Below are 22903 nucleotides of genomic sequence, written 5' to 3' on the forward strand. Positions count from 1 at the left end.
AAGATACGTGTATCGGTGTTTTGAAAGTTTGCGTCGGGAAGTAACATATATAGGCGTGGCAAGTTCCGCCCATTTCTACAGGTTTTGAAATATTCGAAATCAGATTTCTTGGAATTATTTGCTTTTTAGGTATAAAGTGTCTTTGGCAATATTACTGACAACTGACTAACCCTCATGCGAGTCACTAAACGGGTCTTTTTGGTCACACCAATAAAATATATTTTGTGACCGCAAATAACGAAAATGTGAATAAAAACGGTAGAATATGGTCCTAATTTTTTTATAAAAACCGAGAGATGTTAAATATTATAGCTACAAATTTCTTTTGTTCAGAGACTCATAATGAAATTTGATTTGGAACATTTCTTCTTTTGACATAATCCCCAAAAAGTGAAGTATTTAGGAGATTTTGACTCAGTATGGAATAAATTTTAATTAAGAGTCTAAAAGTTTAGCAAATAATTTCTACCTATAATATCTAATTTAGTAACGTAATTTTCTTAACAAAGTATTTTATTTAGATATCTAGTTTGTTCTGGGACTTACAGTTAAATTTTGTGTAGAATATTTCTTCTTTTAACACCTTTCTTCTGAAACTAAATTTCATGTTACTTTCATACATCACCTCGAAAAAACAAACAAAACAAATTTATTCAAAAAATATTTGGGTATTTTGTTGGCAAACTTGATGTATATATTTTCTTGATATATATTGCAAATACATATTTTATTTATTAGGCGACTTACATTGAAATTTGATGGAGATTATTTTTGTCTTTGACGTCTTCTATCTAGAATGAAGTTTTGTGGGACAAAAGTTAATAAACTCAGATAAAGTACAACATTAACCCTAAAACGTGATTTTACTTTTGGCAGATTCCTGGCGTTTAGGTACGATTTAGAGTTTTGGTGTATTCGGGGACCTATAATAACATTTTATGATTACTAATTTTGTAGAATATTTTGATCTGATACAATCACATTTTAAAGTAGTTTTTAAACGTTTTTTGAAAAAAAAATTGAACAAAAAGATCCGTTTAGTGACTCGCATGAGGGATAATTTGTTTCATAAAAAGATACCCCGCATTGTTGTCAGTAATATTGCCAAAGACACTTTATACCTAAAATGCAAGGATTCCAAGGAATCTGATGTCGAATATTTCAAAACCTGTAGAAATGGGCGGAACTTGCCACGCCTATTTAGGTTACTTCCCGACGTAAACTTTCAAAACGCCGATACACGTGCAAAACAGGGTAAATGCACAAAACGACCACGAAAACGCAACAACATCGATTAGTTGTCAATGAGAGCCATACCTAAAATTTTCTGAGCGACATTTTTGCAGAACATTTCGAAGCTGAAAAACGTCATTATGTGGTACTTTTATAGCGGCTCTTAAAAAAAAGGCGAACAGGACATTGAAGGAAGCGAGTTAGAAGGTCGAAGTGCTCTACGAAAATAATCCTCATTCGATTTGACTGTAGACATGTCATCTCAAAAATAAGCTAAAACAACAGTGAACAAAGATATAACGCTAATTCCTGATGCCTTACAGCGTATCTAGCAAAATCTTCATCACGCCATAACGCGGAAGTTCGACTCACGGCGGATCTGTCCTTTGGGATTCTTAATATACTCACTAAGGGCTTTCATCTCCAAAAGGAATTATCTCATCCCCAAAATTTGTGTTCACAGTGTTATTCATATCCAACATTTCAACAGTTAAGTTAAAAAACTTGTTGATTGCCAATAACATTACCTACATATTTTACTGTGAGCTCATTTACATAGCCTACTTACCTCTTCCATGTTGTTTGAATTTCAACACACCTCTGTTATGTTCATGATTTGTTGCTGTTAACGTTGTTGAAATTCGATGGTGTTGGGGTTGTGAACTTGGCTGAGCTTTGGTTGCGTTAACACTGCTCCAATGTTTAACATTTCGCTGTTGCTGTTGCAGCTGACTAAGGTGGTGAAATGGTTGATGTATGTTGTTGCTATGATGATGGTTATTGTTGTTGTAGTTGCTGTTTGTAAAATGACTGTTGCTGTGACTATTGGCTTTGATGTCACGTCTGTTAAGTTGTCGCTTGATTTCGTTGATTGTTTTGGCGCAATTTGGCAGAATTTGAATTTGAAGTACGGCAATTAGCAATGTTAAGTATTTAAGCGTTTTCATAGACGGTCTTAGCATTTTAAGCGTTTATAAGCACTATAATGGCAGCTTTAGGATCTTTGGATTTATTGTTGTATTTTGCTTTTTGGTGTTTTTTTGTTTTTTTTTTTTTTTTTGGTTGGTTGTTTGTTAATTATTTCTATAAAAGGTCACATTTAATTAAAGTTTTCTCGTTTTTTTTTCGGATTTCGTTTTGTGCTTGCTGGCTGTATGTTTGTTAGTTAGTTTATTTGTACTGAACGTTTCCAATTATGTGCTGAAAGGGAAACCGGTTGGTAATGGTTTAGAAATGCAGTTAAGTACATTTGTATTTATTTGAGACATATTTTATTACGGAAGTGTATTTAAATCTCATTAATAGTTGTGAAAGTGGAAAATTAAAAAAAAAATTATGCATTTATATGGAATTGAAGGGTTTCGTTTTTTTCTAGTCTACAGCATTACTTGGGAAACTAATTTGTTCTTATTTTTGCAAGAATACCATGGCCACGTTTTTTTTTTTTTTGGAAAATTCAAGTCATTATCGGTATAGGTATCGAGAATAAAACTATAGCCTTGTAGCAAAGACCACAAAGACTATTATAAACTTGAGTCCAAGATGTTTATGCAGGACTGGGCCTAAATATTGGAACATTTCGGGGCAAATATGTCAAGTTTCACCTTTTAAAAAACAGAATGATTCGAGAATTGGCTTTAAACCGGATGAGAAAAAGACAGCAAACTTCGCATAAACTTAGATAAAGTACAACATTAACTATAAAACGTGTTTTGATTTTTACAGATTCCAGGCTGTCAGGTAAGAGTTCTGATAGGTAGAGTTCTGATGTATTTTAAAGCCTATAGTGAAATTTTATGTCGAACATTTTTGTAGAATATTCGGATTCGATCAGATTTTAAGGGTGACGTAGGGGATGGACGGTACCAAGGAACGGTCCTGACCGGTTTTAACATGGCAAAGCCCAGGATTTATCATCTTTCATCTTAAGTGGACATTGACCTCCCCGTGGTGTCACCTGGGGAACTGCCTTTAACACCCGTTAAAGGTAGTGAGCTAACATGTGCCGCGCGTTCACCCATAAGAACGTTAAAAACTTAGGTTTAGGCGTGGGGTTAGTAACCCTGCCCTAGAAAAACAGTCTACTATGAAAAAACGAAAGAAAAGAAAAACAAACCCCTCTAAAGTTGACGAACCCCGCAAACGTTTTAAGGACCATGATCTGCACCTGGAATGTTCGCACTCTTTATAGAGAAGGTGCAGTCTTCGCATTGGCAGACGTACTTGAAAAATACAAGGCCGATATTACTGCCATGCAGGAAATACGATGGATTGGGAAAGGTGTCACAACACCACCTAAAGTTGACGCACTGTATTATAGCTGCCATGACGTAAAGCATGAGTTTGGTTGCGGATTTGTAGTTAGTCGGAGACTAAAACATCTGGTATCCAGCTTCACTCCAGTGAATGAAAGACTTGCTGCAATTCGAATAAAAGCTAAATTCTTCAACATCAGCTTTATTTGCGCTCATACTCCCACTGAAGAAAAGGACGAACAGACCAAATATATATTTTACGAGCGCTTAGAAGAAACATATGACCGTTGCCCTGCCCATGACATTAAAATTATTCTAGGCGATTTTAATGGCAAAATTGGAAAGGAGAATATCTTTGGCCCAACAGTCGGGAATTTCAGTCTCCACAGTGAAACATCTGACAATAGTATGAGGCTGATAGACATGCAGCTGCAAAAAACATGGTAGTTAGCAGTACCAGATTTAATCATCTCGATATTCATAAGGGCACCTGGCTGTCTCCAGATCAGAAAACAAGAAATCAAATTGATCATGTTGTGACAGATGGAAGACATTCGTCGAGCGTGTTGGATGTACGATCGTTCCGAGGCGCAAACATTGATTCAGACCACTACCTTGTTGCAGCAAAGGTACGCACCCGCTTAAACATAGCAAACAAAGTACGAACAGACACAACACGAATGTTAGACATCGGTAAGCTGCAATCACAACAGATAGTCACAACATATTCCACTCAACTGGCCCAATTGCTTAATCAAAGCCCTCCTCATCCCGATAACATATCAGCGCAATGGCAAAGCATTGCCCACTCCATGCAAACAGCAACAAAATCCATATTTGGATACCAGAGATCTCCACCAAGGAATCCATGGTATGATCTCAGGAGTGTCGTGCTGCCACCGAAGAGAAAAATGCGGCATATAGGGCTACTTTACAATCCGTAGCAACGCGTAGCGCACGAGAGAGATACAGGGAGAAAAGGAGAGAGGAGAAACGTCTTTTCCGCAGAAAAAGAGAGAGATGGAAAAGCGGGAGTGTGAAAAAATCGAGATGTATAGGAGCCAGAATGAAGTCCGAAAATTCTACCAAAGAGTCAAGCATCAAACTGATGGCTTTGGTACAGGCACATCCTCCTGTAGAGACCAGCAAGGTAATTTGGTAACTGATACAGATAGTGTACTCAGGATATGGAAAGAACATTTTTCAAATCTGTTGGTATCCAATAGCAGCGAAGACGACGAAGATACCACAGTCCCAATCCCAGAAGATGGTATTGAATGTATACCGCCCAGCCAAGATGAGGTAAAGACAGCAATAAATCGGCTGAAGAATAATAAGGCACCAGGAGCCGATGGCTTACCAGCCGAGCTGTTCAAAAACGGAGGTGACACGCTGATAAGGTGCATGCATCAGCTAGTTAGCACCATCTGGCAGGAAGAATGAGTACCCGACGAGTGGAACCTGCTTATCCTGTGTCCCGTCCACATAGTATAGTATGATCTAACTATAGGGGCATAAGTCTACTCCCTACTCCCTATCGCTCATCCGGCTTTGTAAAATGACTTTAACTGACACGAGGTCCTCAGTTAAAATAGGAAAGAACCTCTCCGAAGAGTTTGGTACCAAATGAGGTTTCAGACAAGGAGACAGCCTTTCGTGTGATCTCTTCAACATCTTGCTGGAAAAGGTTATACGAGAGTCAAACGTCAAAAGAAGTGGCACAATCTACACCAATAGTCACATGTTACTTGCTTATGCTGATGATATAGACATCATGGGACGATCAGTAAAAGAAGTAACTGATACCTTTATAAAGGTCGAAGGAGAATCTGCTAAAGTGGGTCTGGCGGTAAACGGTGAGAAGACCAAGTTGATGGTGTCGACGCGCAATGCGTCCATTGAGCTCGGACCGACTGTGGAAGTTGGTTCCTATAATATTGAGGTAGTAAAAGACTTCGTCTACCTCCGTAAACACAACAAACGACATCAGTTGTGAAATAAAAAGAAGAATTGTATTGGCCAACAGATGCTACTTTGGTTTAAGTAAGCAGTTGAAAAACAAAGCCACATCTCGTCAAACAAAAATAACGCTCTACAAAACACGGATACTTCCCGTACTGATGTATGGCTCCGAAGCTTGGGTACTTGCGCTAGCAGACATGGCAGTGCTTGGTGTGTTTGAGAGAAAAATTCTCGGAAGATCTACGGACCAATCTGCGTTGACGGTGAATATCGACGTCGCATGAACCACGAGCTGTATCTGATATACAACGACATCAATATAGTTAAACGTATCGAGATGCAGCGATTGCGTTGGCTAGGCCATATCATAAGAATGAGCGATGATGAACCCGCTAAAAAGGCGTATAAATTCGGACCGCTTGGCGGTGCACGCGGAATTGGCAGGCCAAGGAATAGATGGCGCAAACAAGTGGATGATGAGATGAAAAGGCGCGGTATTCCAGAGTACGAAGCAACAAATAGAGAGAAATGGAGATCTTTTCTTAGTTCGGTCTATGGAACAAATGTTCTGTAATGGGCCAGCTAAGTAAGTAAGATTAGATTTTAAAGGGGATTTAAAACGTTTTTGGAAAAAGGGACCAAAACGGCCCATTAATTGACTCGCTTGAGGGTTCAATGTTGCAACTAATAGATTCATCACATTGTTGGCAGTGATATTGCCACAGACAGCATATGTCTAAAATGCAACTAAAATCCTAATTAATCAACTGGCTATCTCCAAAGCAGAAAACAATAAATCACTTTGTGATAGATGGAAGCATAGTTAAAAGTATCAGGGTTATGTTTCCAGTATGAGAGAATAACATTCTGAGAATGCATATGACAAGCCTTTCGACTGTTGATGAAGAGTGGAAAGTCCTGGATTCCAATGTAACAAATGGCCAGCGATATCTCTAATCAGAAATTAAATTGTCACTAATATGGCTTTCACCATATGACAGTGAAATACTATTTTCCAATAAAAATGTTATATCTGCAAAGTTATATTACTAAATGATTTATTACTCGTCCACCGTATTTATTCACAGATTTAGTTGAAAATGTTGCCACATTACAAAGTGATGTGAATTGAAAATAAAAGTAACAAAATAAATTCGTATGAATAACTAATCATTATTTTTGTTACCCCTCAGGGAACAATATATACATACTCGTAGAAATATACATATGTATGAAAGTGCATACATACATATATAATCACATACGCACAAATATGTTGATTCTCAATAATTTTATGCAGGAAACAGAAAAAAAGTTCTACTTTCTAATTATTTTGGGAGATATCATTGAGTGAATTGTTGTATCTCATTATTTTGCGATTATGCAAACATATTTCATTTGTGATTCCAAAAATAAAATAAATTATTCCTGAATAACAAAATGCGATGATTATTTGTGAGAATTTGCTATAAATTTGTAATTATTGCAAAATGTTGCTTCATAAACAACACTTTGATGTGTTCCTTCACACACAGTGGGTTCTAATGAAAATTATACAAACCAGATAAAAGAGAAAATATAAACGTACAATTTTTTAAAAAATTGTTGATGATCATAACGAACATAAAGAACATCTTTGATATGGCAATGCCATTAGTCACACAATACATCATGGTCAAAGCAAAGACAACAACCTTTTGAAAGGCTTCTTTCTATTGTGAATAGTTTATATATTTTTTTAATGCGTTGTGTATTTTTATCATAATTCTGAATCCATGCACGAGTTATACGATCTTACATTGTTTGTGTTCCCGTACATTGTTTGTGTTCCCGTATAGGTACACAATAATATATGTATACTTTTTTTGAATTTTTGTATGTATACTTTTTTGCGCCATCTATTCTTTGGCCTGCTAATTCTGCACCGCCATGTGGCTCGAATTCACTGTGCAACATTTTTAAGGTGATCTTGTGCAAACAATTCGAACTGAGGATTTTTTGAAAGCACAGACCCAAACGACAAGAAACCCATTCCACGCCGTATCTCCAAAACCGTTAATTTTTTCTGAATATTTTCTTTTGCAAAAATATTCCCTGGAATGTAATACACAACTCTTCAGAACATGTCATTGTAGTAAAATGCCTCTATGCCTCTATTCTCAGTACATTTTTAAACGACCATTTAATAAAAATGCCAATAATGTAGTGAAATCCGAAATGCGAGAATAAACTGTTGGTGTGAACTGTGTTTGAAATACGTGTTGTAAAATATATAATGCAAAATACCGCTGAAACAACATGAAATAGGCATTTTAGAGTTTCAGTATGTTCTAAACAATTGTTGAGAACATTATTTGGAAGATTTTTGCAAAAGGTTGCTTGGTTCAACTCCCAATAGTTTAGCCGATACGGACCAGAATTTCAGCAATTACGTAAAATTTTCTATATTTTATAGATTTTGATGCCCTAGATGGAGTTTTTCTTATGTGGTCTGTTCAAAAGATAAATTCTAATAGTTTAGGGCTACAATATTGCCTAAGACAGCAAGGCCAAATTCCTAATCGTTTCAGAGATAAAGGCCCGATAAATGCAAAAAAGTGTAGTTTTAGCCCGGTTTAGATGCGGCCATAAAATACGAACTGGATCTGACAGGACAAAGCCCTACTAGGGTTTTTGTAGTCTAAATATGTACTATCAAAAAATGCATACTAGAAGTTGTTTGCATTTTCAGTGTTGCATAGTGATTTATACGCCTAGCCAACGCAACCGCTGCATCTCGATACGTTTAACTATATTGATGTCTTTGTATAGCAGATACAGCTCGTGGTTCATACGACGTCGATATTCACCGTGAACGCAGATTGGTCCGTAGATCTTTCGAAGAATTTTTCTCTCAAACACGCCAAGCACTGCCTTATTTGCATGCGCAAGTACCCAGGCTTCGGAACCATACATCAGCACGGGTAGTATCAGTGTTTTGTAAAGCGTTATTTTGGTTCGACGAGTTATGGCTTTGTTTTTGAAGTGCTTACTTAAGCCAAAGTAGCATCTGTTGGCCAATACAATTCTTCTTTTTATTTCACAACTGATGTCGTTTGTTGTATTTACGGCAGTGCCGAGGTATACGAAGTCTTTTACTACCTCAAAATTATAGGAACCAACTTCAACAGTTGGTCCGATCTCAATGGACGCATTGCGCGTCGACACCATCAGCTTGGCCTTCTCGCCGTTTACCGCCAGACCCACTTAGCAGATTCTCCTTCGACCTTCATAAAGGTATCGGTTACTTCTTTTACTGATCGTCCTATGATGTCTATATCATCAGAATAAGCAAGTAACATGTGGCTATTGGTGTAGATTGTGCCAGTTCTTTTGACGTTTGCCTCCCGTATAACCTTTACTAGCAGGATGTTGAAAAGGTCACACGAAAGTCTGTCTCCTTGCCTGAAACCTCTTTTGGTACAAAACTCTTTGGAGAGGTTCTTTCCTATTTGCACTGAAGATCTTGTGTCAGTTAGAGTCATTTTACAAAGCCGACTGAGCTTTGCGGGGGATACCAAATTCAGACATTGTTTGAAATACCTTTGAACGTAGCGCGCTGTCGAAGGCTGCTTTATAATCGACAAAACGGTGGTAGGTGTCGATCTGCATCTCTTGGGTCTTTTCCAGGATTTGCAGCAGGGTAAATATCTGGTCAATAGTGGACTTGCCAGGCCTAAAGCCGCATTGGTATGGTCCAATTATTTCGTTGACCATGGGCTTTAGTCGTTCGCACAATATCCCTGACACTATCTTGTATGCTATAGGGAGTAGACTTATGCCCCTTTAGGTGGAGCATATAGTCTTATCTCCTTTCTTATGGACGGGACACAGGATGCTCAGGTCCCAACCGTCGGGTACGCATTCTTCCTGCCAGCTGGACCTAACTAGTTGATGCATACACCTTATCAGCGTGTCGCCTCCGTTTTTAAACAGCTCGGCTGGTAGGCCATCAGCTCATGCTGCCTTATTATTGTTCAGCCGGTTTATTGCTGTCTCTACCTCATCTTGGCCGAGTGGTATACATTCAATACCATCTTCTGGGATTGGATCTGTGGTATCTTCGTCGACTTCGCTACAATTGGATACCAACAGTTTGGAAAAATGCTCTTTCCATATCCTTAGCACACTATCTGTATCAGTTACCAGATTACCTTGCTGGCCTCTACAGGAGGATGTGCCGGACTTCATTCTGTCCCCTGTACATCTCGATTTGTTCACACTCCCGCTTTTCCATCTCTCTCTTTTTCCTGCGGAAAAGACGTTTTACCTCTCTGCTTTCCTCCCGATACCTCTCTCGTGCGCTACGCGTTGCTACTGATTGTAAAGTAGACTTATACGTCACATTTTTCTCTTCGGTAGCAGCACGACACTCCTGGTCATACCATGGATTCCTTGGTAAAGGTCTCTGGTATCCAAGTACTGCAATGTTTTGCCATTGTCCTGATATGTTATCGGGACGAGGAGTGCTTTGATTAAGCAGTTGGGCCAGTTGAGTGGAATATGCTGTGGCTATCTGTTGTGATTGCAGCTTACCGATGTCCAACATCCGTCTGGGTCTGTTCGCACTTTGTTTGCTACGTTTAATCTGGTACGTACCTTTGCTGCAACAAGGTAGTGGTCCGAGTCTATGTTTGCGCCTCGGAACGATCGTACATCCAACACGCTTGATGCATGTCTTCCATCTATTAGAACGTGATCAATTTGATTTCTTGTTCTTTGATCTGGCGATAGCCAGGTGCTCTTATGAATATCGAGATGCTTAAATCAGGTACTGCTAACTACCATGTTTCTTGCAGCTGCAAAGTCTATCAGTCTCATACTATTTTCAGATGTTTCACTGTGGAGACTGAATTTCCCCACTGTTGGGCCAAAGATATTCTCCTTTCCAATTTTGACATTAAAATCGCCTAGTATAATTTTAATGTCGTGGGGAGGGCAACGGTCATAAGTTTCTTCTAAGCGCTCCTAAAAAATATCTTTGGTCTGTTCGTCCTTGTCTTCAGTGGGAGCATGAGCGCAAATAAAGCTGATGTTGAAGAATTTTGCTTTAAATCGAATTGTAGCCAGTCTTTTATTCACTGGGGTGAAGCTGGAGACCAGATGTTTTAGTCTCCAACTAACTACGAATCCGCAACCAAACTAATGCTTTGTGTCTTGGCAGCTATAATACAGTGCGTCATCTTTAGGTGTTGTTGTGACGCCTTTTCCAATCCATCGTATTTCCTGTATGGCAGTAATATCGGCCTTGTACTTTTTCAAGACCGTCTGCCAATGCGAAGACTGCACCTTCTCTATAAAGAGTGCGAACATTCCAGGTGCAGATTCGCAGATCATGGTCCTTAAAACGTTTGCGGGGTTCGTCAACTTTAGAGGGGTTTTGTTTCTCTTTTTTTTCGTTTATTCATAGTGTTTTTCTAGAGTAGGGTTACTAACCCGACGCCCAAACCCAAGTTTTTAACGTTCTTATGGGTGAACGCGAGGCACATGTTAGCTCACTACCTCTAACGGGTGTTATAGGCAGTTCCCCAGATGACACCACGGGGAGGTCAGTGTCCACTTGAGATGAAAGAGGGACCACGATAAATCCTGGGCTTTGCCATGTTAAGGCCTGTCAGGGCCGTTGCTTGGTATCTTCCATTCCCTACGTCACCCTATGTCAAAGTCTATAAATACATATATCATTACATTACAATTATTTATTCATTTCCTTATTCTGTCTTGTAGTCAACAAATGCATGTATGTTCACCTATCTCATTATAGACCTCAACACTAATAGACACGTGTTTTAAAATGCGGTTAAATTAATGAAGATGACTTTTAGTGGCTTCTGACATCAACACTAAGAAAAATAAATATCGAACCATTCAAGTACATTTTCCATTTATATTTGTACTTACATATGTATATACATACATATGTATGTGGAAAATATATGGCTTTTAATTGGAAATGTATGTACGTACGTATCCTGTTTTTAACCACTTGTAAATGTTGAACTTTATAATACATGATTTATAACTAATTATCAGTGTCATCAATGACAGGCGTATTAAGAAACTTATCCACAGCTCATGTCTAGGGAACGATGGGACATTTAGTACCAAGACAAATTGAACACACGTTTTGTGTTACACTTACACCAAGCTAAAAATTGTAAACAAATTTATAGGCAAATTTCAAAATACAATTTACCTAAATGATACATTCAACTTATATCTATATGGACAACTAATTATGTACGGCGACAATATGGAAATGCTGTATCCATTTAGTCATCAATTCGTATTGAAATGTCAAATGGAACATGATACTAATGGTATTATGGAAAACTGTCGTATAAATAGGCTCGTTATCAAAACAAAAATCATTCTATTCCGTTCCCGCTGCTGTCCACAACAAATTTAAATTGGAGGCAAGGCACGCGTATTTTTGTGAAAGCCAATCACTCAAAAGCCAATAACTGGGCATACATTTACAAAACAAATTTGACGTGGGATATACATAATGTTAATTTGAAAAGGGTAATTTCTCTGGCTAAAGGAATTCAATAGAAATTCAGATTCTAGTATACAACTCTTAAGTGCCGAGTCAACTAAACTACTTGAAGTCACTACGGAGATGCCTAAACAAAGAAAAAGCATTTCTGATTGTTTATTACTTTCTTATTAAGCCTGCTCTGAATATTGTTCACGCCTCATAAAAAATTGTAAAAAAAAAACAAGTAAAAAGGCGTTAAGTTCGGGCCGGGCCGAACTTTTTATACCCACCACCACGAACTGTATTAAAGTAAATACACACAGAAAAAAGGCCTCTCTAACATATGTCCCAAACATATTTTGCAGCAAACTTATATTTGTTTGCAAACAGTCCCAAACATAACATATGTTTGGGTCCTGCAACTAAATATATGTTTGGGTGCAAACAAATTATATGTTTGCAAGTAACATGTGGCTATTGGTGTAGATTGTGTCTCTTCTTTTGACGTTGGCCTCTCGTATAACCTTTTCTAGCGGGATTTTGAATAGATCACACCAAAGGCTGTCTCCTAGCCTGAAACCTCTTTTGGCACAAAACTCTTCGGAGAGGTTCTTTCCTATTTCAACTGAAGATCTTGTGTCAGTTGGAGTCATTTTACAAAGCCGAATGAGCTTTGCGGGGATACCAAATTCAGACATTGCTTGGAATACCTTTAAACGTAGCGGGCTGTCGAAGGCTGCTTTATAATCGACAAAAAGGTGGTAGGTGTCGATCTGCATCTCCTGGGTCTTCTCCAGGATTTGCCGCAGGATGTATATCTGGTCAATGGTGGACTTGCCAGGTCTAAAGCCGCATTGGTATGGTCCAATTATTTCGTTGACCATGGGCTTTAGTCGTTCGCACAATATCCCTGACACTATCTTGTAAGCGATAGGGAGAAGACTTATGCCCCTATAGTTGGAGCATAAAGTCTTATCTCCTTTCTTATGGACGGGACACAGGATGCTCAGGTTCTAATCGTCGGGTACGCGTTCTTCCTGCCAGATGGAGCTAACTAGCTGATGCCTACACCTTATCAGCGTGTCGCCTCCGGTTTTAAACAGCTCGGCTGGTAGGCCATCAGCTCCTGCTGCCTTATTATTCTTCAGCCGGTTTATTGCTGTCTTTACCTCATCTTGGCCGGGTGGTATACATTCAATACCATCCTCTTGGATTGGATCTGTGGTATCTTGGATTGGCTACTATTGGATACCAACAGTTTGGAAAAAGGTTCTTTCCATATCCTTAGCACACTCAGTTACCAGATTACCTTCCTGGTCTCTACAGGAGGATGTGCCAGTTCCAAAGCCATCAGTTTGATGTTTCACTCTTTGTAGAATTTTCGGACTTACCGATGTCCAGCTTCCGTGTTGTGTCTGAACGCACTTTGTTTTCTACGTTTAATCTGGTACGTACCTTTGCTACAACAAGGTAGTGGTCCGAGTCTATGTTTGCATCTCGGAACGATCGTACATCCAACACGCTTGATGCATATCTTCCATCTATTAATTTGATTTCTTGTTCTTTGATCTGGCGACAGCCATGTACCCTTATGAATATCGAGATGCTTAAATCTGGTACTGCTAACTACCATGTATCAACGTTCTTATGGGTGAACGCGCGGCACACGTTAGCTCACTACCTTTAATGGGTGTTAAAGGCAGTTCCCCAGGTGACATCACGGGAGGTCAGTGTACACATGAGATTAAAGAGACACCAAGATAAATCCTGGGCTTTGCCATGTTAAAGCCGGTCAGGACCGTTCCTTGGTATCTTCCATCCCCATACGTCAGTCTAAAACCTTAACATTCCGAAGATCGGGTTGTACCGATCAGTTGGAAAGTTGTATACCTTCAATGAAAACTAAATGCCAAATTTCAACCATTTTGGTGTGATAATAAGGGTAAAACTTTCAAAATATCGAAAATCGGATGGTATAGTTCTATGGGGGCTGTATGAAGGGGTAGACCCTTACCAAAAAAGTTCAGGTGGAAAGTTTTATACCGCTAACGAAATTTTAGCCATCATCTGATAATGATGCTTAAACCTTCAAAATACCGAAATTCAGGAGGTACCGTTCTATTGGGACAAATTCAAAAAATTGGACCGATATAGCCCATTTTCAATACTAAACAACCTAGAAGTAATAGAAACTTCTTTACCAAATTATAAAGCTCGTGCTGCGTGCACACATTGATATGAGAAAAGTCTCCCTTGTTCCTTCTGGGATGTTGTGGGAACATGTGTATGTATGTATATTTTAGCCACTTCGGTGAATAACAAAAATGGCGCTCAAGTCAAAAAGTAGAACCTAGATCCTAATTTATCTGTGATACTAGGATAAGAGAGTAGGTAGTGCGTAACACCGAAGCATTTAGCAATACATAGTCATTTTTGAGTTAATAGCCCTAATGTTCTAGATCGATGCAAAATATATGTATTTAACTAGAGTTTCAGCCAGATCGTTCTCAAGATACTTTATAAAAGAACAATAGCGGAATTAGGTATAGTAGTAAGGCTAGGATAAAAGTTATTATGGGTAAAAGTGCAAACTCTAGTTATGTATTGTTGCTATGAATGTTTGTAATAAATACCCAGCAAACACAGAGTCGGACGTCCGACGCGTCTGCTCAAAGTCGGAAATTTTTTCCGACGCGTCTGACCGACTTCGGTCCGAGGTCTGTCCGACTAGTCTGACGAACTTTTTCCTGTCCTCTCTCTCTCTTAAGGGAATTTTTCTATTTTCCCTTGTGCTGCTTTGGCAAAATTAAGTGTAAATAAGCAGAGAGAAAAGAATTGTACATGCTTCGCTCGCACATTGTAAATGTGTAATTGTTGATGTGCCGACGTTGATGCAGTACGAACGAAAAATTGAGTGCTCGGGTTTAAATTTCTGTATCGGAGAACAAATTTGGTTTATTTTTGTTATGCGTGTTGATGCATGATAGTGTTTAAATGTCATTCATAGTGATCGATTGCATACATATTTCTTTATTTTTATGAAGTTAATGAAAGTAAAGATTTTCTTCGTCAAACTTCAACACTATTCCGTGGAAAGTCATATGTTTTATATTTGTATATGGCCATAGTTAAGTTTCTTAACACTTTTATGTGTATAAAATTTTTTTGCATGTGAAGACATGTATTTTTTCATATATTAATAACAATTGTTTTACATATTTCACAGATCGTGTTGACGAATTTGTTGGTCTCCACAGTTTGTTTTTCCACCAAGTCGCGCATTTAACACAGCATAATATGATATTAAAACCGTTAATATGTTTATAGTAGATAAACTTTTATAGGATTTGGATCTTTCATGAACATTTTTTAATAATAAAAACAAGTAAAAAAGTGTCAGTCGGCTTTACCGACAGATATATACCCTCAGCACATTGGCTGCGAAACTTTCACCTCCGGACAGATCGAATGTATTTAAGGTCTCTTCAGAACAGGACATCAGGACATTTGAACTTGCCGACAAAAATGTGGATTAAGAATTAACTGCACTAAGGCACAAATGTTGAACTTTTGTAGGGCAGGTACTCTTAGGGAAGACCGAAATGGGCCATTTTAGAAGTTAAACTAAATTTTGATAAAATATTAAGAGATCCAAAGTTTGGACCGAATTGGTTGCCCCATTCAAGTGATATCGTTCTACTATTTTAGTGACATTTTTTTAATATTGGGGAGAAGTACCGAAAGTTATGGACCGATATTGCCCATTAAACTAAGTTTGGATATAATATGACGAAGAGCAAATGTTGGACCAAATCGGTTGAACAGTTCGAGAGTTATCGTGCTCTCCGACAGCCACATATGGTGACATAGGGGTTTTTTACACCTTTCGGGCTGTTTTCCCAAGAAATATGGACTTGCCGCTGAAAAAACTTTAACCGGCGTAATGGAGTTAGCGAATTCAAATCGCTTCAACAAAAATCAAAGTGATTCGAGAGCAGGTCTTAAAGTGAACTTATCCGAAATTTTGTGTGAGAGGTACCAGAAGGAGTAGACATATTCGAACCTGATCTATATCAGGTAGATATATTAGGATGTGCAAAGTATAGATTACATCGGTCACTCCCTTCAAGAGTTATCGTGCGCAAAATTTTTCCGAATATTTTTGAAGTTTTGTGGGGGAGGTACCAGAAGGAGTGGACCGATATAGCCCATCTTCAAATTTAAACTGTTTTGATAAAATGTTACGAAGACCAAATTTTGGACCGCATCGACAGATCCGTTCGAGAGTTATCTTGCGCTCCAACCACTACACAAGGTGTCATAGGGCTTTTTTGTACCTTTTTAGGCTATTTTCTCAGGAATTGTGGACTTGCCCCTAAAGAAGCTTATACCGTTATATGGGGGGCAGTGAATGCAAGTTGCTACAACAAAAATCAAAGCGATTCGTGAACAGGTCCTAAACTGAACTTTTCCGAAATTTTGTGTGGGAGGTACCCGAAGGAATGGACCGATTGAGTCCATATTGGAACCTCATCTAAGTCTGGAAGAAATTTCACGATGTGCAAAGTATGGACCAAATAGGTTACTTCCTTCAAGAGTTATCGTAACTTTTGTGGGGGAGAAACCGAAGGAGTGGACCGATATAACCCATCTTCGAACTTAAAATAAGCTTGGACAAAATATTGCGATAGCTAAATTTTGGACCAAATCGGTTCATCCATTCGAGAGTTATCGTGCGCACCAGGCAGACAGACAGACAGACGGACGGACGTTGCTCAATCGACTCCAAATTGTCTGAAACACATTTCGTCCAAACATACTTGGGGTCTAAAACCATTATTTCGATGAGGCACATTTTGCCCGTATGAAAGTGTATATACCCACGATAGCATAAATGCTGAGGGTATAATAACCCTCGAAATATATACAATTTGGCATTACCGGCTAGACTTAAACCTGGATATACATATGTATATGGATAGTTTTTTTTTGGAGTAAGTTTTCTATCTTCTGGGAAGGCAAAATTCTAATTAACAACCAAATCGATAGAAAAATCTTCAAAAATCTCAAACAGGGCTACACTTATATGGGGGCTATACAAAAACGGGTACCTACACTTTCTGATTTTTCTGAGCCTGTAATAATGTTTTGTACCTTTAGGGCAGGAAGAAAGTTTTAAACTCCCAGCGAAGAAGAGTACCGTTCCACGAAGGCGTGGACCTACACCGATAAATTTCAGGTGGAAAGTTTTTTACTTCCAACGAAGACTAAATACAACATATCTGCCATTTCGGTGTGATAATAAGGCTGAAACCTTCAAAATACCGAAAATCGGGTTGTACCGTTCTATGGCGGCTATACGAGGACATGAACATATACCGACATATTTCAGGTGGAAAGTTGTATACGCCCAATGAAAACTAAATGCCGAGTTTCAGGCATTTCGGTAGGATATTGAGACCACAACCTTCAGTCATTACGGTGTGATAATGATGCTAAAACCTTCAAAATACCGAAAATCTGAAGGCAAGGTTCTATGGGGGCTATATTAAAACGTTTAACGATATAGCCTATTTTCAATACTAAACATCCTAGGAGTAATAGAAACTTCAATAGCAAATTATAAAGCTCTATCTTTAACATTGCAAGCTGTATCTTGATGTGTTACAAACGTAATGACAAATTTAATTATACCCTCCATATTATGATGGAGGATATAACAATTTCCATTTGTGTTATAAAGCTATACTTTGTATGGGAAACGTAATATTATAGCTTTTATTAAAGGACAACAACCCTACCTACCTAAAAAAAAAACAATGAACACAATATCTGTTATAGTTTCCGAGAAATAGATATTTCTTCTCCAGAAATTTGCAAAGATGACGTATTTTCCAAAATTGGGAAAAATTGTCGTCTTTTGGAGCACACCACGCCCTCCCTCACTTTCCAATATTTTGAAATTTTGATTCAATATGTTTAATATCGAATCCCATATGGAAATTTACAATCGGTGACGACAATAATTGGGTTTTTGGCCGGGAAAATCGATTTCTGAACCACTGTGCGGTGGTGGCAAATAACCTCAGTGCCCTAAGTGAAATAGTGGATTACATTTCCCGAGTATTTCAGCCATGAAAAACTTCTCTACAAGTAGTGTCGTAACAACGAAAAGTATGTCCCCTGTCATTCAATTTAGGCAGTTTTGGAAATTCTTACTTAAAGATGCGAAGAGTACTAAATGGTACTACATTTTGTACAATGTGAATTTATTTGAACGTATAGAGCTGAAATCCTGAAAATTAAGATTGCTATTGGAGGAGGTAATATTGGAAATTCGAACTTATGTGTACAAAAAGTACTAAGCGGTGCTAAATTTGGTACAATTTGGATTTGGGTAATGAAATAGAGGAATGTTGAAATTTTGAGTTAATTAATTGTTGGAGTTTACGATTGAGGAATTTTAGAAAAATTAAATTTTATTTTATGGATTTTTAATTAAGAGTACAGTTGGAGTGTAGGATTGAAGAATTCATACTTTAGTGTGCAAAAAGTACTAATTGTTAATAAATTAGGTACAATTAGGATTTGGGTGAACGGATAGAATTGAAATCCTGAAATATGGAATTAAGATTGCTAATTGGATTAATGATTGAGATATGGTGTTAGTTTCCGAAGTTCGTACTTATGTGTACGAATAGTACTAAATGTGGTACTCTTTGGTATTTGCTAAAATATGGAATTTTGGTATTAGGGTCAATATTGTTATAAGAAAAATATTTCGGATATAAGTGCATATATGCACGAAAAGTTCTAAATAGTACTAAATTTAATATTGAGATACGGATGTGGTTTTGGTAATATGTACCACAGATTTTAAATCTTAATCGGTCCTGAATTTAATATTGCGTGTACGTATAGAGTTAGAATTCCAAGTTTTTGTATTAGGGTCACTCTTGGCGTATATGTTTGAGATACTATGGACGTTGTTTTCGAAATACGTACTATAAAGTTACAAAAGTACAGTTATTCTGCTGGAATTTTGAAATTTGGTATTAGGAACAGTTAGAGCTGGGAATAAACGGATAAAGCTGGAATTCAGAGTTTTTGTTCAGCATTTCCCTATTAAATATTGTTTTAATGTATTTTATTTCCTTTCCACATACAAAGGTAGCGGGCACTTTGCTAGTATGTGTATGTAATGTTTGTCTAGGATATCCTATGGAGATCAAACACTCTTTCTTTATACAAATAGGAAAAAAGATGATACAAACAATAGATCATGACAAAATCGATGGATTCTCTTGAGTGTGTGTTGGTTTTTAAGAATAATACTGATCCGTTCAATATTTCATAGCTTATTTTTCTCACAATACATTATCGTCCTTTGAAAATATAGGCGTTCCCTCCCTTATGAAGATAAATTCGTATTTACTAAAAATTTTCACGAAATGCCCACAGTGGCAAAGTATTGCCAACTCCATGCAAATAGCCTCAAAAATCAAACTTGGCCTACACCAAGGAAACCACGGTAGGGCCATGAGTATCGTGTCGCTACCGAAGAGAAGAATGCGGCATTTATCTACTTATCTCCAATCAGTAGCAACAACAATATCTGGAGAAAAAGAGAGAATCCCTCAGTGTTGTTGGCGACATTTCCTGAGTATTACAGCCATGTAAAAGCGAAGTCCCTTCTTATTATTATATTAAAATCCACGGTTATAGGTCTGATGATCTTCCCACAAATATTTTTAACAACTCGACAATTTTACTGGTTGCTCTACTTCAAAAATATCCTTAAGAATCAATGATTAGAAATCTGGTGATCCTTCAAAATTCACAATAAAACAAGTGAGAAAAGGCTATATAGTCGGTACGGGGCCGACTATGTGATACCCTACACCACTACCCCTGTGCATAATCTTTTCACTCGAAAACATTTCTTTTACGGAGGCGAACGAACCAAAATAATTCATATTTAGTTTTATATTTGACTACTCCCGACATCACCAATCAATAGGCTTCTATCTCGGTGAGCAAATTTCGTGATGATCCGATCAAAATTCCGACTTGTAGTGTGATTGCAGAAAAAGTGGAAAAAAGGGATGCATTATCGACTATTGTGATATCTCTATTATTTGACCACCTACGCCAACCTAATTTGCGTAATTTTAAAGATGGGATTTTCTACTTTCTTAGTCAGGCTTTGCTTTTAGAAGGTCCCCACCAAAGGTGTGACATCCGTCATTATTATTAAAATCGCAAAAATGAAAAGTTGGGTTGTATTAGCGACTATTGCGATATCTTCGTTGTGTGACCACCTACGACAACCTACGTTACATCGTTTCAAAGGTAATATTTTCTACTTTCATTGCCAAGTTTTGCTTTTTATATACCCCTTATAGACGCTGAGATATTTGCTTTGGAATAAAATGTAGACTTTTTCTCCAAATAAATTTGTTGCTCATTCCGACCCCTAATTATTATCCGACCATCACCAAAATCATTAGGCTTCTTCCCCCCCGGGACCCTCATCAACACCCAAAATTTCGTGACGATCCGATCAAAATTGCGACCTGTAGCGTGATTTCCAAACAATGGAAAAATGGGATGTATTACCGACTATTGCGATATCTCCGTTTCATAGTCAGGCTTTGCTTTTGGAAAGTCCTCAACCAAAACTGTGATATTTGTCATTATAATTAAAATCGCAAGAATGAAAATTTGGGTTTTATTTGCGACTATTGCAATATCTTCGTTGTTTAATCACCTACGAGAACTTACTTTACATCATTAGAAAGGTGATATTTTTTACTTTTATTGTTAGGTCTTGCTTTTGGTATACCCCATATAGAAGCTGAGATATTCGCTTTGGAAAAACGTTGTCTTTTTATCCACATAAGTTTTTTGCCCATTCCGACCCCTGAATATTATCCGACCATCACCAAAATCAATAAGCTTCTTCCCCTCCGGGACCCTCATCAACACCGAAAAGTTCGTGACGATCCGATCAAAATTGCGACCTGTAGCGTGATTACAAGGTTTAGATGGACAGACGGACAGACGGACGGACGGACTGACGGACGGACTGACGGACACACATAGCCAGATCGACTCAGCTCGTCGAGACATTCATTTTGATATATATAAGTATGGGTCTACGACCATTATTTCGATGCGTTACAAACTTTTTGGGCAAAACCAACTTATAATACCCTCCCCACATAGTGGTGTAGGGTATAAAGACTGACATAGAATTAGTTGCAATTCAAATTTTAAATTTGGATTGAAAATATTTTTGGAAAAATGTTAAGAAATGTTCATATATTGGTGTTGTTCAATTTGAAGTGTATGGAGTTTTTCCAGGAAAAAAATGTCCTACTGTTGTCCCTGAGGATCAATAAATATTTCAAACCTTTGGAAGCCAAAAAACACATTTCTCAGTGTGGATTCGATAATAAAATCTACATATCTTATTGCTTTTAAATTATCCATGTGTAAACCTAAAGGCATATTGACGATGATGTTGATGTATTATGCCAAAGAAAAAGAATTCCAAAATGAATTCGCAAAACAAACATATGGATATGTGTGTACATTAGGGCTATGACTCTTTTTACAACCACATATTCCCTAAGATTAGATAAAATCTTAATTATAATGTGTTTTGATGTACATTTTGTTGTATTTCGGAGGGGCCGGGGTATCTCCACTTTACCCTATGTTTTTAAAACGCTATTTTTGTAAATCTTGCGAACTTATCGGTTTGAAAATGGAATGAAAATATACTATATACCCTTTCTAGCCGGAAGGCTGCGGGTATAAAAAATTCTTTTGAAAGTGGTTTGTGAGTGACTTTTTTAATTTAATTTAATTGAATAAACGTTACTTTAGTCATTAATATGGAAAAGTTCCTATATTCTAGCTACATGAAATAGTTTTTGAGAAAAATAGTAAGAAGTCATAACCCTAATGTAAATATCACATTGACACACGTACAAATGTTACTAATGCAGTAACCATACATTTATAATGTTGTATATGTTTAACATAATAAACAAACAAATACACAAATATATTGAAAATAAAACAACACACACAGAAGTTTATGGTTAAAGGATAACATTCCTCTACTGCTTCCCATGTGTCATATTCATTCAATTCATAGAATGTCAAATGACATTTAACCAAGTTAACATACCTACATATGTATGTATATTACAAAATAATGTTGATGCTGATGATGACATTAGGGATTGACATGAAGTTGTAATGAAATTTCCCAAATATCCATAAGTTATTTTTCCATGTAACGCATGTGCGTGTGTGTGTTGAAATGTAAATGTGTTTGTTTAACATGTTTAACATATCATTGTTTTACAATCCCTACCTTATTGTCATAACTCTTAAAGGGAGTTATTTAAATTCATGTGAATTTATGTATGTGAATACGTTGAGTATAGAAGCATCCTTGCCCTTTTCTTTGTAGTCGTAAGAAAATTAGGTTATCCAGCTCAAGGGACCTAATATCATTTTAATTCATGATTGAGTTTGTTAATAAATTTAATTTCCATTGATCACTTAGGAACAAAAATAAACAAAAAATAAAAAATAAATAAAAAGGGTTAAATTGAACATTTTTGTTTATCTCTCACAAGGGTAAATTAGTTAAATGATGAATATGTTTGTTGTTCAGAAACCTACATACTTCCAAATGAATTTTATGTATGTCAAGTTTGTAAAAGATATTTAAAAATATTTGTCGTTATTGGCATGGAAGGCTATTTTTTTTAAGACTATATTACAAATGGGGATAATTTTTAATGGATCATAAGAGACCATGGTAGAATATTATTGTATTTTATTCTTATTCTACCATGATAAGAGACAAGGGGAAATTCTCTCATCAAATGAGTGATTCCTTACTTAGATG

At 37.3% G+C, this 22903-nt stretch overlaps 1 protein-coding gene across 9 annotated transcripts in view; it reads right to left on the minus strand.

The window, feature by feature from the left end:
- SiaT (beta-galactoside-a-2,6-sialyltransferase) overlaps positions 1 to 22903 on the minus strand; it is a 73591-nt gene that overhangs the window by 22098 nt on the left and 28590 nt on the right. For 5 of the 9 annotated variants that reach the window (XM_073956790.1, XM_073956791.1, XM_073956792.1 and 2 more), the window contains exon 2: positions 1802 to 2433. In XM_073956790.1, the coding sequence (XP_073812891.1) occupies positions 1802 to 2195 (394 nt within the window). In that variant the 5' untranslated portion in view covers positions 2196 to 2433. The remainder of the gene's footprint in view (positions 1 to 1801; positions 2434 to 22903) is intronic. The other 4 variants (XM_073956795.1, XM_073956797.1, XM_073956798.1 and 1 more) reach the window with 2 other exon arrangements.

The sequence above is a fragment of the Musca autumnalis genome, unplaced genomic scaffold (assembly GCF_047663935.1).
Source record: "Musca autumnalis isolate F117 unplaced genomic scaffold, ASM4766393v1 scaffold_5, whole genome shotgun sequence".
NCBI lineage: Eukaryota > Metazoa > Arthropoda > Insecta > Diptera > Muscidae > Musca > Musca autumnalis.